This window comes from Corticium candelabrum, chromosome 5 (assembly GCF_963422355.1).
Source record: "Corticium candelabrum chromosome 5, ooCorCand1.1, whole genome shotgun sequence".
NCBI lineage: Eukaryota > Metazoa > Porifera > Homoscleromorpha > Homosclerophorida > Plakinidae > Corticium > Corticium candelabrum.
The window spans coordinates 1,324,866-1,341,297 of NC_085089.1; the positions used below are offsets into that span (position 1 = coordinate 1,324,866).

The 16,432-nt window shown below is 41.9% G+C and overlaps 1 protein-coding gene and 1 pseudogene across 1 annotated transcript; both read right to left on the minus strand.

The window, feature by feature from the left end:
• Positions 1-1,615: 1,615 nt before the first annotated feature.
• LOC134180129 (beta-1,4-galactosyltransferase 3-like) lies at positions 1,616-4,820 on the minus strand (annotated as a pseudogene).
• Positions 4,821-9,502: 4,682 nt separating this feature from the next.
• On the minus strand, positions 9,503-16,225 carry LOC134180627 (uncharacterized). The gene is made up of 5 exons (XM_062647817.1): positions 16,150-16,225; positions 15,273-16,105; positions 13,758-15,159; positions 13,473-13,688; positions 9,503-13,406 (listed from the first exon to the last, which is right to left on the minus strand). The coding sequence occupies exons 1-5, from the start codon at positions 16,223-16,225 to the stop codon at positions 9,730-9,732; spliced, it is 6,204 nt and encodes a 2,067-aa protein (XP_062503801.1). The 3' UTR covers positions 9,503-9,729.
• Positions 16,226-16,432: the final 207 nt, after the last annotated feature.

Here is a 16,432-nt window from a genome sequence, read left to right on the forward strand (position 1 = left end):
TTGACGTCACATTTTTCCAACGCACGTTAGTGTCGGCCATTTTAGAGTTCATGTGATACTTGCGTGGGTGTCCGTATACATGAGCAAATTTTGACCTCCCTCGCCTCTACTACACTTCCTGCCAGCAGGAAACTATCAAAATACTCCGACAATCTGCTATCTGATGCGAAACCTCGCTATTTAGCCAAGCTAGACAAGCTAGAACTGATTGGAGGGGTTGATCCACTGCAGTTGGAGAGACCATTGCTAGAGAACACCACGTTTCCTCCTGTCTACAGTTCGGACATTGTCTCCTATTTAGTCCTTCAGACGAGCTTCATAACTAGCAACCAAGCAGTTTAGAGTCCGCAGATGCAAATCTTTGGTAGTTTACAACCAGTCTAGAATTGAGATGTCCGTGCAAACTTTCTTTAGAAGTGTTGTGGAAACCTCAGCAGTAATTATGTACGCGGTAATTTATAGTAAATATTTTTGTTAGAGTTTAAATTTCACCTACAGTCTAACTGGCGGACAATCTTTGTCAGCTAGACGTGAGAGGATTGTGAAAGAGAATGCAGTCATCTATAGCTATGTTACAATTTAGTGTGAGAGTTCAATAATCTTTGGTAGACAATCAACTGACATGAGATCCAAGCTTCCTTCTTAATTAATGGTCAGTATTTGTTTGTGTGACAATGTCTGTGCTATGGAAACTTGGGAAATCTAGAGAAAGTGGACATGCTATGATAGTGTAACTATAGGCCTGTCCACACTGGCAACGCGATTCGATCGCGATCCAACCGCAACGCTGTCCACACTTGCAACTGGATCGCGATAAATCCAATCCACATCGCCATGTGGTTTCGATCGCGTTCGGTTGAATCCAATTAGAAATTGTAGGCGTTACCCTCACGTCCAATACGCTCGTACGCGTGTAGTCGGAACATCTAACACTCCTCACTCGTCTTTGTTCTTTCTCACCTTACGTCGCTGTATCAACGCTTTCCACAAGCAAAGAAGCCACGCGTACACATCGGTTATTAGTCACGTGATATTGAAAATGAGGAGGAGGTAGCGTTTTCAAATTGCCTTGTAAACGCTCGCTATCCCGATCGGATCGCGATCCATTCTGGTCTAGTGTGGACAGGCCTTAACATGAATAGCATAGCATTGTGCTATAGTAGAGTAAGTCCTGTTAGGAAGATATTTAACAATAAGATATTAATATGTAACAATAAGATATTAATATGTAACAATAAGATATTAATATGTAACAATAACAGATAACTATTTATTGTACAATAAAGCATCGTAACTTAATTTGCACTGCAAAATATTCACTCACTCAAAGCAGAGAAACAGAGGGTCTGGTAATTCTGACAGCTAGACGTGCAACTATCTGATATCTTACTAACTATAAGTGTATCCACATGCAGTCCCTTCGCCTAACTGCACGTATTCTGACTTTATCCTGCCTGGTTACATGATTGAATGTTCTAGAATTTAGATACATGTAGTATGATGTACTGCTAGTAATCTACACCAAAAAAATTGCAAAACCCAACAAGCTGGACTTCCTAGTCCAGCTAGTTTCTCTGTGTTGTTCTGCTGAACCAAATTTTGTACAAAACTTGCTTTCTCTTGCATAAATAACATAGATTACAGGCAGGCAACAACTGCTGCTGCCAAAACACATCAGAACAGCAAAAGCAAAGTAAAAATCATGCCACTATGCAGCATTATGCACAAATAGAACTATCAACAATCTCCAGTAAACGCAACGCCTGCGTTAATTAAATTTGACAGAGCTGCCACCGTCACACAAAATTATGCAAACAAAAATCATCTCGAAGTCGGATCTGTTGTAAGCATACACAATGCCCACATCACTGTCCAACATACGCTCGAGGTATCTGATTACTGGTGTCTCCCAATGCGACAGTAATGATCGTGTAGAGTGGAAACTCCTTGCGAGATATCACTTTGTGAACTGTAGTATCTAAACCGTCCATGCTCACCGGATAACGAGCATCAAACAATAGATCAAATCTAAAGCCCACGTGACGTCTTTCATTCTCAACTATTTCATACTAAAATAATGTGTGGGTAATATGGTAGATCTCACCTGACAGGATTTTGTGGAGCACTAATGTGATCCTGAGAAGCAGTTGTATATCTTGCCATGGATGTGTCCTCACGTTCAACCTTCATGCCCATCATTTCAACTCTAACAATAACACGTAATTGCAGTGGCAAACTATTAGTAACAGTAAAAGCACTTACCTTGTAAGCAAGTCATCGTCTTCTCCTCCCCATCCCTAATAGAGATTGGAGAAACCGTTGACGCTCAAGAATTGTTGCCTGGAAATGATGACAATTGCACCAAAGAGATATCTGTGTATGATTCTAAAGCAAGGAGTGTCGTCAAGTACATGTGATAAAACAAATATGTTTGATTAACTGATAAATGAATGATAAAACGAAGCAAAGACAAAGACAAACAAATAAAAACAAACAAACGAGCAAACAAATAAACAAACAAATAAACAAACAAATAAACAAACAAATAAACAAACAAATAAACAAACAAATAAACAAACAAATAAACAAACAGACAGATAAACAAATAAACAAACAAATAAAGAAACAAATAAAGAAACAAATAAACAAACAAATAAACAAATAAGTAAACAAACAAAAGACTTTTGCAGCTCTTATGTAATAAAATTTGAAATAAGAACAGATAATGACAGAAAAGTGTTAACAAATACAGCAATGGCAATGACTCCTTTATTAGACTCAATCCTAGAGTGTTTCCAGGTACATTGACTAGTATTACAACTGATGATTTACTAACACTGCCTACCGCATGCAATCTGGACAGTACTACATTTCACATGACACACACACACATACACACACACACACACACACACACACACACACACACACACACACACACACACACACACACACACACACACACAACCTACTCATAATTCCACTTGTCTAAAGCAATTGCAAGAGCTCTGGGACCTTTCTTAGGGCAAGTGGAGAATAATCTGTCATCTTCCAACATCAAATCAACATCGTGAAAACCATAGCAGTCCCACCTTTCATCTTTAGATGCTTCCAATACACCCACATTGAACAGCATAATACGATTGAATGGACAGTCTCCAGCCTTGTAAAGCAGACAGTGTTTGTCAAATGATAATAGAAAGCATGTAATGAAGAAACAGCAAGAGGTGTGAATAACGATCTCTATAAGGAATAATTATGGCAACCTGGAAATAAGATACATTTTACACCGACTGCAACACTGAACAGATCTAGTCCAAGCAGAAACGTTGTCTGTCTGTCTATTTGTGTGTGTGTGTGTGTGTGTGTGTGTGTGTGTGTGTGTGTGTGTGTGTGTGTGTGTGTGTGTGTGTGTGTGTGTGTGTGTTTGTCCATGCATTGATCATACAAATACAAGAGTTCTGGTCTGTTCCATGCATTTGTTGAGTAGCCAGTCACCAATTACTTGCCAAACATATGAATACTTATATACCTACTAGGTTGATAAAATTACACTTAAATTACATGTTAATACCAATAAAAGTAAACTTTTCTGAATAAAATAAATCCAAACAATATGCTTGAGGCACAGCAGCACTCGTATAGGTTTCTCAGTAATCTTAGTCTGATTCTTAGCAAACCAAACCAAACAATCCATGTTGCCCCCCAACTCTAAGTGACTATGCATCCTCTAGTCCAAGTTGAATTTCATACGACTAATCCTTCGTCTTCATACAACAAAGTTTTTAAAGTTTTCATTTTTATTTAAAGATATCTTTCCAGCTGTATGTGTTTGTGTGTGTCTGTCATCTGTCTGTCTGAATGTTTTGCAAAGTTTACACACACACACACACACACACACACACACACACACACACACACACACACACACACACACACACACACACACACACACAGATATATAGATATATAGTTACATATATATACATAATTATATATATATATACAATGTAAAGCTCAGATTGTGTACAGGTAAGGGATTTACAACAAATAGAACAATCTGTCTGTCTGTCTGTCTGTCTGTCTGTCTGTCAATCACATATATTTTAACTTTTGTCTATAATACATTTTGCAATGCAGGGTACTATATGTACTGTCCAACTACTAGTAGCGTTCATCAACTAAACTAAGCTAAAATTGAAACTTGTGTAAAACAAAATGAGGACTACACTTAAAAGCTACAGTGTACAAGTAAAGCCTGTCTGTCTGTCTATCTGTCTGTCTGTCCCTGGGTGTGTCTGTCTGTCTGTCTGTCTGCGCTGCCTGTCTGTCTTTCTATTCAACTCTTAATTTATTCACATGTCAACCATTATTTATCATAGTCTGTCTGTCTGTTGCCTCTTCTGACTTGTGTTGAGAGTGACAGTGTGTTGGCTTGTAGTATCTATCCACCATTCTTTACTCTTGTTTCTTTCGCGTTCAGTTGCTCTATTGTAAGTTCTAATGACATCTTCACAACTCGTCGACCTAGTCCAAACAACCAAACCACAACAAGTTATACCTAGTCTTGCATAGCCAGACCCTCTCCCACCATGTCATACTTCAAGGTGGAAAAAGGTTTGGTGAACTTCTTTGACGTTGCTGTGTTGCCACATTACCGACAATGGTGAAGCTACTACTAGGTACACGCCTAGTTAGCTGGTCATCAGTTATGGAGCGGTTTGTGACTGTTACTTGTTTGATTTTCCGTACTGTCGAGTGGGCAGGGTTCTGGCGAGCACCGCCTTCAGTGGTGAAGTTCGTGAATGGTAGCTGTGTGGTGACTCTGCCATCGGTTAGTCTCGCGTAGCCAGACCCTTACCCCGCCCTCAACATTCCGGCATGCTGGCTACGCGAGACTAGCCATCGGTACGTTTTGTGCTATTTGCACATGCATTGCACAACATGATGTTGTCTCCGTGTCTCCGTACTGGTACGAAGAGGGTCTGGTACGAGGCTATCCAAAACTAGAGGAAACGTAACTCGGACTCTGCAGGGCACATCACACGCACACGCACGCACGCACACACGCACGCACACACACACGCATGCACACACGCATGCACACACGCACGCGCATTGCTGCATATGTGGCTTAACTTAATTAATTAAAAGTTTGTTCCAACCGTAACTGTAGAAAGGTATACGCCAACTGTGCAGGTGTGAAGCTCCACGCTTACAATTCTGACTCTAGGAAAAGTGCAATAATAGCAAATAGGGATACCGGGCGCTCCGGACTTGTAAAGACAACTTTGAATAGGCGTTACACGTGGTCTGAAAACAGAGGCTGTGCGAGAGTGAGTGTTCAGACAGTACGGTACGGTACGGTACCGTGCAGTACACGCCTGCGCAGTGTGTGTGTGTGTGTGTGTGTGTGTGTGTGTGTGTGTGTGTGTGTGTGTGTGTGTGTGTGTGTGTGTGTGTGTGTGTGTGTGTGTGTGTGTGTGTGTGTGTGTGTGTGTAAGTGTTTCGATCACACTCGCCAAGCCTCCCAACCCACGGACCACATATATCTATTCTGTTACTCATTAATTGTTATCACTGTCTTGCGTCTATACTGTAGTTGTGTTTATTACCAACGTCCAACTCAAATGACATGACGTCAAAGATTGGTTATCCTGGCACTAACACAACGATCAGTCTATCTGACAACGGTGGCAATGCGTGCCAAAACAATTGCCCGCTACAAGCAAACAGTAAGATTAACATAATAAATCCAAATTAATCGATAGTTTTTGCGTGTACTGACAACATATTTTGTGCTCAGAGACAATTCACTGGTCATACGTTAAAACCGTGCAAGATCTTAAGCAATACTTAGAGTGGTAATAATCATTCCTTTAAGGCTGGAACACATCATTCTTAAAGCGTGTTGTTTGTTGGTTTTACTTGTTTCTAGTTCTCATTCTCTGGTAGAATAGTCTTGGTTGATGAGGATGACAGAACTCTTGTCTGTCTGGAGATGAAGAAAGAGAGTGGAGGGTGGCCTGCATAATGCAGACACGCATAATCTCCCAGAGCAAACAGACGGTTATGAAATAGTTGTAATAGAGTTGGTGTAATGTGGTGTGTCGCAAATTTCTAACTAAAAGGCTTTATTCGTGTTGCGTATAGCACGCTGACAAAAAAATGAACTGGACCTGGCAACATTAAATGCCAATGTTGAATATCTATGTAGCATTCTAGACATCTTGGGCTTCGTAAAGTTTTTGCTGTCTTGTTAAAATCATAGTCCGATCTTAGTATGCTTTGGCTGCCATCACCACAAACACACTGAAGTTGCCATTTGTCTCTGTCTGGTGAGCATACTATATACAATATCTAGTCAGACGCACTACAGACAATCTTTATACAACATGTAATTATTGGCTTTATTTGAATGTGCATCATCATTATTTGCCGTGTACACGTACATCACCGACATCGGCAATCGCTAGACTTTACGTTTAGTGTATAGTCGTTTGCAAAGTAACAGCATAATGTAGTTTGCCATCAATTTGGTTTTGTGTAGTGAAGCTAGATAATCTGTGTATACGTCGTGACCGCTGTTTCAACCAGTTGTAACGTCAGCCCTATATAGCTTACTAGTATCCATGGCCCGTCCTTCGTACGGGCAAGATACTGTAGTGTAAAGATAGGTCTGTGGACACGTCACGTGCAATCTTTGTTGCGAGGTCCCGGATATGCTGAATGAATTCGAATCTTGCTCTTCGCGCTTGTTTCGATCGAAATCGACACACTCCCCGTGTAGCGCTTGCTGCAGAAAACGTGTATGTTGAATTCGGTGCAAATGCAATGAGAATTACATACACACACACACACACACACACACACACACACACACACACACACACACACACACACACACACACACACACACACACACACACACACACACAGACAATTTGAGCTTTATATATTAGATGGAGAACGAGTTTGGCGCAATTTACAATAGTGAACGTCTAATCGATTTCTAAGACATAATTTACGTTTGGAAGGGTTCCAAGCGTCTTTTTTTTGTTTGTTTTGACTTGAGGATTACTGCGTTGATGGCAATGAGACCGTCGTTTCTAGTTACTCCATTTAATTTATAAGAAAGTAGCAAGATGAATAAACAATCTAGCAATCAACAACAGTGGCGTATACCCAGACATGTTTCCAGGTTGCCCGGAAACCCCAAGAGGTAGGCGTCACTTTCAGTGTTAGCTTACAACTCTAGCCCTATAGTCCTCACAAGATTGAAGTCTAACCATAGGGATAAGGTTGTGACGCTTAGAGTTGTGAAATTACAGTTGTGAGGGTTAGGGCTAAAGTTGTGAGGGTTATATAGAGTTGTGAAGGTTAGGGTTAGAGTTGTGAGGTTTAGGGCTAGAGTTGTGAGGTGTATGGCTAAAGTTGTGAGGGCTAGAACTAAAGTTGTGAGGGTTAGGGCTAAAGTTGTAGGGGTTAGGGTTAGAGTTGTGAGGGCTAACCCTCGATCATAACTCTAACCCTAACCCTCACAACTCTACCCTCACAACTCTAACCCTAACCCTCATAGCTCTAACCCTAACCCTCATAACTCTAACTCTAACACTTACAACTTTACCTCTACGAAGATTGTTAGATTATTTATGCTATGCAATAGCAACAGGCTTGAATTAGCTAAGACTCCTATGTGAATGGCAGCCAAACCGCGTTATGTCATTGATATGAATTTGTCTTGTTGTCATTAACTTTTTGATAAACCAAGTAAGAAAATCCTGAGCCAGGTGTCATAGGGAATTTGACATCCCCTGTTTGTTGCATCCCCGAGCCGTATTCTCTAGGAAATTAGGTATCCCCGAGTCATACTCTCTGAGGGTCTGAGGCACCCCTCTTGGCATCCTTTGGGGAATTTGGTACGCCAAACCCATTATTATTATTATGAACGTAAACTGCCAAATTCCCGGGGGATGCCAATTTCCCTATGACACCGGTTGCACTGAATTTGTATTCTAGATTCTATTGTCATCGAGATGCCATCTAATTTGACGACGCAGCGAGCCTTGAAAACCTTTTTGGCACAGACTATAACAGTGTTTACGCACACTGACGACACTCAGTCCCGCAGATTATTTGTAAATTGAAATCGATACTCTTACATACATACATGTCTACACAAACTGTGAGTGTGGCTGTAAAAAGTAAAAACGGGCGTGGCTCTGCATGAAAAATGGGCGTGGTTTGCAGTCTAATTTACTAAAGTCAGTTCCCAAATAGAAGAATACGTGGGAGAAAACCGTATCTCCTGAAGCGGACGTCCTAGCGAGTTGATTCCAACATCTTTGGAAAGCTCACAAGGAGGCGGTTCCAGATCAGTTAATGAATACTGTGATTGGTTCTTTACTACGACAGAATTTGTAACTTCCAGTAAGACACGCGCTTAGTCCTGCCCTGCTCCTTCATTTACACCATGTTACTGATAACTTCAAAGTCACCGCTATAACGCCCACTACTTGAAAGCTGACGGAACGTACTTCGAATTATGCATTGATAGGTAAAACAGCTGTAGCTAGCAAGCTTGTGCAGTTGAAGCATTGACTGAACCTTTGAACGTAAGTTCATTGCGAAACGTGTATATACTGAAACCATTTAAGTAATTAACTACGCCCATCTCATCTCTTCAATTCTTTATGTATTAACCGCCGTTCCCACGTATTCTCCTATTCGGGAACGGACTTTAGCCCCCCAAAATTGAGGAGCACGCTGCGCCGGAGGCAGACGATTAAAAAACAGTTTCAATAGAGTAGTTGGCGTGATGTGGTGTGTCGCAAATTTCTAGCTAAAGGGCTACGTATGACTTTGTGTTTCGTATGGCACACTGACAAAGTTGAACTGGCAAGGCTTTGAAATTCACAGTAGACAGTATTATACTATATATGGTGAGATCTCCTTGTTAATTGTTTGTCGTGCCGAGAAACTAGTGTGCATGTACAGTGATCTGTTTGCCGGTCAAGATATTGTATGAAATGTGTTCATCAGACAGAGACAAGTGGTGACTTTGGTGCATGTGCGTGGTGATGGCAGCCAATTTGGAGTGCCTCGTCATTACCCACCTTGATGCACAAACACATGAAACGGCCTTAGTAGCTTTATAATCACAATAGGTATGTACAATAAAAAGTGTAGTGTCTGTTTCAAGGTTCAAGTGCAACCTATTGGTATGATTTCTAAAGTTGGTCATTTCCATTCAACCCCCTGACAACACAAGCAAAGAAAGTATTGCCGCTTTCAGCAATGCAAGTGTGTAAAGCACTTAGAAATAGTATACAGATACAAACCCTGAAAAATTATGACCACCCAACAGAAGATGATCCAAGTGCTTACTGATCCTTGCAAATCACTGAATTTCAAACTTATGGCCCCCACAGCAAATTTGCCAGCTCCCCCCGGACACTTGATAATGACCGACCCGTTAGTATTTCGAACGAGGGTACCACGTTTATTGTCAGTCTGTTATTGTTTCAGCACTATCAATAGCAAAACAGAAAACAATATGACAATACCTCTAGTAACGCCAACTACATATAACTTGCTACGAGGCTACGCATGTTAGCTATATGTAAAGCTAAACTCTCAATTTGACATGCACAAGTTAACTATAAACAGGCTCAGAAATTGGAATGCAACAATCCATCGCTACGACTAAAAATGTCTTTACATTGACGGCTACCATTCGTCTGTGTAAGGAGCAAGTTCGTGGAAAAAAATTCGAACGTTTTCTATATCTTCAAAGACTGCCCAGCTGAAAACTTTCTTGGATGTACCGCAGATTTCTCCGACCACACCACAATTCATAATCAAGTCATACAACTGGGTATTCACAATCTCAGTATATATAGTGTGAGTTTGATCATAGATTGTAATAGGTGACGAAGACGTCTCGGACTCTTCGCACGTTTGTAGCTTCACAACAAATCGAGAGCCTCCAATTTGGGGTACTGGAGCGAACGAAGGTCCTCGCTTGTGTCTAGGGTTCATACTTGTTGTCACCACAACCGTTTCACTTGGTGCCAACGTCGACGGAGAAGTTGTATCGCTGTAACGACGTCTAATAATTTCGCACAACAACGTGTGTCTTTCTAAATGTTTCTCAAGACAAGGTCTACAGCAATAGTTGGAAGCATAACACCGTTGGCATTGAATGCTTCGCTTTCCTTGTCTTAGTATAGTATGGCAATGTGAGCAACTATTCTTCTGCCACAGACTTTCAGACTGAGGATAGTGAAGTGTCTTCTTGTTGTTCTTGACAATGTTGCCACTCTTGTAAGTCCCTAGAACGCTTTCAGACAGTTCAAATTTGTTGAATGCCAATAAGTTGTTTTCTATTACATTATCTGTAATTCTGTGAGAAGAGATGCCACTAAATCTTATTCTCACTCCCCCACACTTATTACTACGAATTGTGTTTTCGGTCACAACGGCACCAACGTTGGGATGCGGATCGCAACAGTCAAGTGATCCAAATCCCCAGTACATGTTACCATTAATCAGATTTTTCCTAACCGACACGACTCCACATCGAGATGTAACAGATAACAAATAGATTCCGTACGTTGAATTCTCACACAACTCGTTTCTTTCGATCACGACACCGGGAACAGACTCTGGCTGACATGGCATTGACTCAATATAGTCTCGTACTTTATCATTACTAACTAATGGTTTTGAATTGCTTGTGTGAGAAACCTCGATTCCTTGACCATTCATAAAAACGATGTTAGATTGAAGGAGACAATCGCCTGGAAGCGGTCCCAACAAATATCCGACGCCATTTTCACATACTGTGTTGCCTATAGACATAAGACAACCTCCATATTTAGCTTCTAGTCCCGCTGCTTTGTTGCCTTTGACAAGACAAGAACACACGGCAGCCGTAGCTGGACCTCTTCGATCGGTGCAACAGACATTCAATCCTCCCGCGTCACTGTCAGCAATGTGACATCTGTCCAAATACACCGACCCACCATCCACTGATATAGTAGAATAACCAGCTCGAGTAGAGGTAAGGCGGCAGTGCAGAAGAGAAGCATGTGCCTCGAAAGGAACGCCAAAACATCCGTTTCTCATAAACATTTGAAAATTTACCCAACAGGAATAACTTTGAATAAATATTCCTTTGTCTATATCCATTCTACATTGTTGCAAACCAACAAAGTTGATATTCTCCGTTACAACAATAACGTTGTCGGTTATTTGCTTGTTATCTACAAGTACAGTAAATCCTCGATAACGTTTTTGATCATTCAAGATCGAGGAAAGGTTTTCCTGCGTCGTTATCTTAACGGATGGAACGTTCGGGTAGGCTTGCTTAAACCACTTCATTCGACAAGATTCGGCATTCAAGTGCATTGTAACTGCCGCCACACAACGAGCTAAAGGTAACGACGAGCATTGGATGAGTGCAAACAGTTGAGATAAAATCTCGTATCCGTCGCAACGAGCGGGTAATAACTTGATGCATTCGGTCGCATCTTGATAACATCCATCCAACTTGCCAGACTGCAGATAGGCTCGTGCTCTACAGCTCACGAGCGAATATCTTTCCTCCATCGTGTTCTTTCTACACGTCGACGACAGACTCGACAATTCGCTCGACAGTTTATTCGCCACTTCCTCGGCGACGTGACGATCGCAAGTTCGTAAAATTTTGATCAAGTCTTTCCGGACCTCGCGACTAGACTTGACCGTCGCGACGTCGCCATCTTTACGTTTCGACGATATATCACCGACCGTTTGTAATTTTATTCCACTCATCGTTTCGTCTCGTATCGCTCGTCTTACATTCTGTTGAACTTTTAACGGTAACGGTATAATAGTAGATGTCAACCTTATGACGTCATCTTTATTCAATCTATCGTCCATCGTGTCGAGCAGACGAAGCTTCTGACGATCGAGCAATTTAGCAACGGATAACCGTCCAATGCAGTTACAGTAAATAGAAGCGTTATCCAACAAAACTGCTACGTTGTAGCACACGAGACGATGGAATGATGGACCGAGTAATGGAGCGTTAGAGAATATATGTTCTTGTAAAACGAAGGCGTGAGATGATAGAATTCCCCACTGTTCGTCTTCCCCTACTCTTTCTCTCAAACAATATTCCATTAAGTTCGGTTTCTTGCATCGTTGCAAACACAAACTAACGGCATTAACAGCAGACTCAAACGTCGCGTGAAGTTCTTCACATCCGCTTACTTTGATACATTCCTGCAGTACTTCTTGTACTAATCGATGAACACTTAATCCTTTTTTCTCATATTCTTCACGAAATAAAGACAATTCAGTCAAGAGACCGATAATCGAACGCAACGCCGTCGAGTCGGTCTGGAAAAGTTGCTCGTCGGTCGCTTTGATAAGGATATACGGGATCTTGTCTGGAGCAAGAAAGGCGCACATACGAACGAACGAGTCGGCACATTGACCGAACTCTTCGTGCCTCTTGATGCGATCAAAGTTTATCTTCCAAGTCGTATGAACGGCTAAACGGTAATTCGACGCTTTGTCCTGTCCCGACGGTTTTGCAATCTTTCGTCTTTTCAGTAACTTTGAACGTTGCTTTTTATACGTAGAAACGTAGTCGTCGAGCGAGCAGCGCGTGACGATGAGATAAGCTGCTACTTGTTCGAGTGCGAGCGGTAAATGACCGACTTGACGAGCCAGAATGGCTGCTCGGTCTTTGGAGAATTCGATCTCGTTCTTGACGCTCGATGTTCTTTGTTCTAAAAACGCTATTGACTCGCTTTCCATAAATTCATGCAAAACGTGTATTGACGTTTGTTTGTCAATATGGAAAATTTCGCTCAAAACGTCGGCATTGCATCGAGACGTGACCATAAGATTACCATAATCGTTCGATTGTCTCCATGGTCCCAACACGATTGTCTCCAATAAAGGATGAGAGCTCAATTCTGTTAGGTCCATGTTGTCTAATATCAATAACCACGGACGTTTAAGAGCAAGAAGATATGACATAATGCCGCTAAGCTGATATCTTACGGTCGAGGATCCGTCAAAGGTGACCGACTTGTGCGCGCCAATGTAACACGCCAAATCGCTAATACTTCCTTCTAGATCGTCTACAGACAACCAATAACAACCGCCAGAGTAATACTCTTTATGTATCCATACATACTCGACGGCAACGCTCGTTTTGCCAGTCCCACCCAAACCTGATATTGCAGACAAACCACAACCGACTTCACCTCTTCTTCTTGACTCCTCAGCGATCCCTTCCTTAGAGTGCAGAGATTCCCACAATTTCTCGAGAATGTCAATGCGACCGGTAAACGACTTGTTACGAGCAGGAGCATAGAACAAATCCTTGTTATCTTGTTCGTTTTCATCTACAGTAAACATGCACAGACTCAACTAGAATGTAACGACAATTAATAATATATTTATATATTTACATGTGACAAAAATGGCCACTCTGCCACTTGCTCCTGATTCAGCAAACGTAGTAGAACCAATAATCTCGTTTGAAAGGTCGTCTCCGAGGGCGATGTCTTTTGCTGTCGAGAGAACTTCTTTCAATGCATTGTGCGGAGGATTGCGCAAATTTGCTGCAAATAAAGTTGCTGCTGCTCCTTCTTTTACTGCATGAGTTACGCTTCCTCGAAACAATTCTACAAGACATAGCAATAAAAATTCTTTTATCTCCATTATTTCGTCTACATACAACTTCAAATACGAACCTGCTTGAGCTTCCTCAGCTTTCGGGACCGCAGTTTGTCCGCTTTCCGTGTCAAAGAATTTGTTTGCGATTGTACCCGCATCAGAAATTGCAAGTTGTTTCAAACTTAAGCTCGCGGAAGCACGGTCACAATAATCGGAGACGTTTTTAGTCATTTCTATTAATTTGTTCACTCTGCAGAACTTCTCTTCAATGAATTTCAAAACATTCATTACTTTGCTTACAGAATCGACAACGGGAGAAATTTTTACTCCTTCAGAATTATGGAGCTTTGATGTTACTTTTAGCAAATGTTTTGCGATCTTTTCGTAAGTGCTATCACCGGCCAACTGACAAGGGACAACTGAACTGCAACTGGAACATGTTGATATCAAATTTGACGTTTCGATTCTAAAACAGTTATTACAAAATGACATTTCTGTTGTATCAGCTGCTAAATAGAAGCCAAAAAGGCAGCGTTTAGCCTGAGTATTTACCGCTGCTTGGAACGGCAATCTGTCCATCTCATGTTCTATTCCTTGCTCGTAATAATAACAGAAATCCTGATAGTTTTGCAATAGGTACGACACTGAAGCAATAAAATAACAATTGCGAGCAAAGGCGGCATCGCATTTGGGCGCCTTTCTAAAGTATTGTAAGTAGAGGTTTTTGGCTTGTTCCAACCGATCGCGACTAGCACTGTGACAAAATGCCTGGCCATTCAGAACAGCTGCGATGTCTTCCGTTCCCATCTCTTCAGCTTGACTATAATGGTCTAGAGCGCTAACATAGTGACCGCTCAAACATTGCCTGTCTCCAGCTAGACAATGCAAACGAGCTAGCTTGAGCTGACTCGATTCATCGCTCAGGTTTCGAAATTTCATCAGTCGAATAGCTTCTAACAAGAGATCAATGCCTTCCTGTGTGTGTTCCGAACTAATTGCAGTTGACCTGGTAATGACTCTTCCTATCAGCGCATCTTCACAAACAGATGGAAAGTTCTTTTCAATATCATCACAAGCACTACTAACCCTAGGGAGGTAAATAGGTACAAACTGCAAGACAAGCGGACACATAAGATAGGCGTCGACAATATACTGCAGGTATCGTCTCTTGTCCTCTAGGTTGGAACTATCGGGAATACTATTGCCTTTTCCCACTAAATCACACGCACCAAGTAATCTTTGACACGTCGGCGATTGCGGAAATTCCAACAGTACCGACGCCGGGACGGCCAGCGGTGCTATCCTGGATGAACGCTCTTTGAAAAAGCGCTGAGAGTCGTAAGACAGCTCACCGAGTACTCGTACTACAAACGACTCTATAGACAAAGTAGAAGGAATAGGAAGGTCTGTATCTTCTAGAATTTGACGAGCTCTATCTGCTGCATCTTCTTCACGTCCTGTTACACAGTATTTCAGTATCTACAAGAAGAAACAATTATCACCCAACTGTACAATAGTTGAAACTTTAGAAATTCTGCAAGATGCAATAAACTCAAATATTTCTTCGTCTGAACGTCAACAGTTTGACTAACCTGTTTTGCAGTATCGTTGGATTTGCAAGACTTTCTTAACCAGAAGAGAGCTTTTCGCCGATCACAGAAATCGTCCAACCCCACCAAGAAATAAGATGCAAGCCACAGCTGCGCCTCAGCACATCCACCTACAGCAGCCACTGACAAAAGTCGAATACCACTGTACAGGTCTGCCCTATGATTCTCTGAAGTGTCGTCTACTTCATGAAGACTCATTCGTGCAAGCTGTTTTGTTGCGTGAAGTTGGTAAGAAGGTTTACACTTAAGATACATCATTGGTTTTCGTTTAAGCCAATTCATGGCACTGTTCACAACGTTTGATTCATAACTCACTTCATCCGCCATAGCGCGATCAAACCAAACATGGGCACTTCGTAGATTCTTCAAGATATTGTCGTTAACGCCATAGTAATACATTTCACCAAGACTGCACTGTGCCTCGCCTACACCCGTTTTAGCTGCGAGCTGGTAGAATTCAAACGCTTTGTTTGTGTCGGTGAAACCACCTTGTCCCGTTCCATACATAAATCCTAGACAGGCGTAAATGTACGAACGAGCAATCTGCTGCACAATCGAAAATGCATCTTCGATTTGATGATCACTAGGTTGAGTAACGGCCTCTTCCATCGACACCTTTGCTATTCGCAAGCAGCCGTCGTCTTGCTGCACTGCTGCGTCTCTATACATCTTTAAGCTTTCGCCTAGTCGATGAAGAGAATCCCTTCGGTCTGGAAAACGCCGAGCCAAATCACAAAGCTCTGACGCCATCTCGCCAACCGTGATAGCATCTGGGACAAACTGCTTACGATCAGCTAAACGTTGATCCTCCGTACCTTCCATAAACCACGATACAGATGCACGTGTTTACGGTGTGTACCGCGTTGCTCTAGGTGTCCTGGATAGAGCGTTTTCGTTGACGTCACATTTTTCCAACGCACGTTAGTGTCGGCCATTTAGAGTCATGTGATACTTGCGTGGGTGTCCGTATACATGAGCAAATTTTGACCTCCCTCGCCTCTACTACACTTCCTGCCAGCAGGAAACTATCAAAATACTCCGACAATCTGCTATCTGATGCGAAACCTCGCTATTTAGCCAAGCTAGACAAGCTAGAACTGATTGGAGGGGTTGATCCACTGCAGTTGGAGAGACCATTGCTA

Coding starts and splice junctions, on each gene's coding strand:
- LOC134180627 (XM_062647817.1), bottom strand. CDS start 16,225: ATGGCCGACACTAACGTGCGTTGGAAAAATGTGACGTCAACGAAAACG. Junction 16,106..16,149: donor AGGACACCTAGAGCAACGCG/GTACACACCGTA, acceptor GGTTTATGGAAG/GTACGGAGGATCAACGTTTA. Junction 13,407..13,472: donor AGTGGCCATTTTTGTCACAT/GTAAATATATAA, acceptor TGTTTACTGTAG/ATGAAAACGAACAAGATAAC.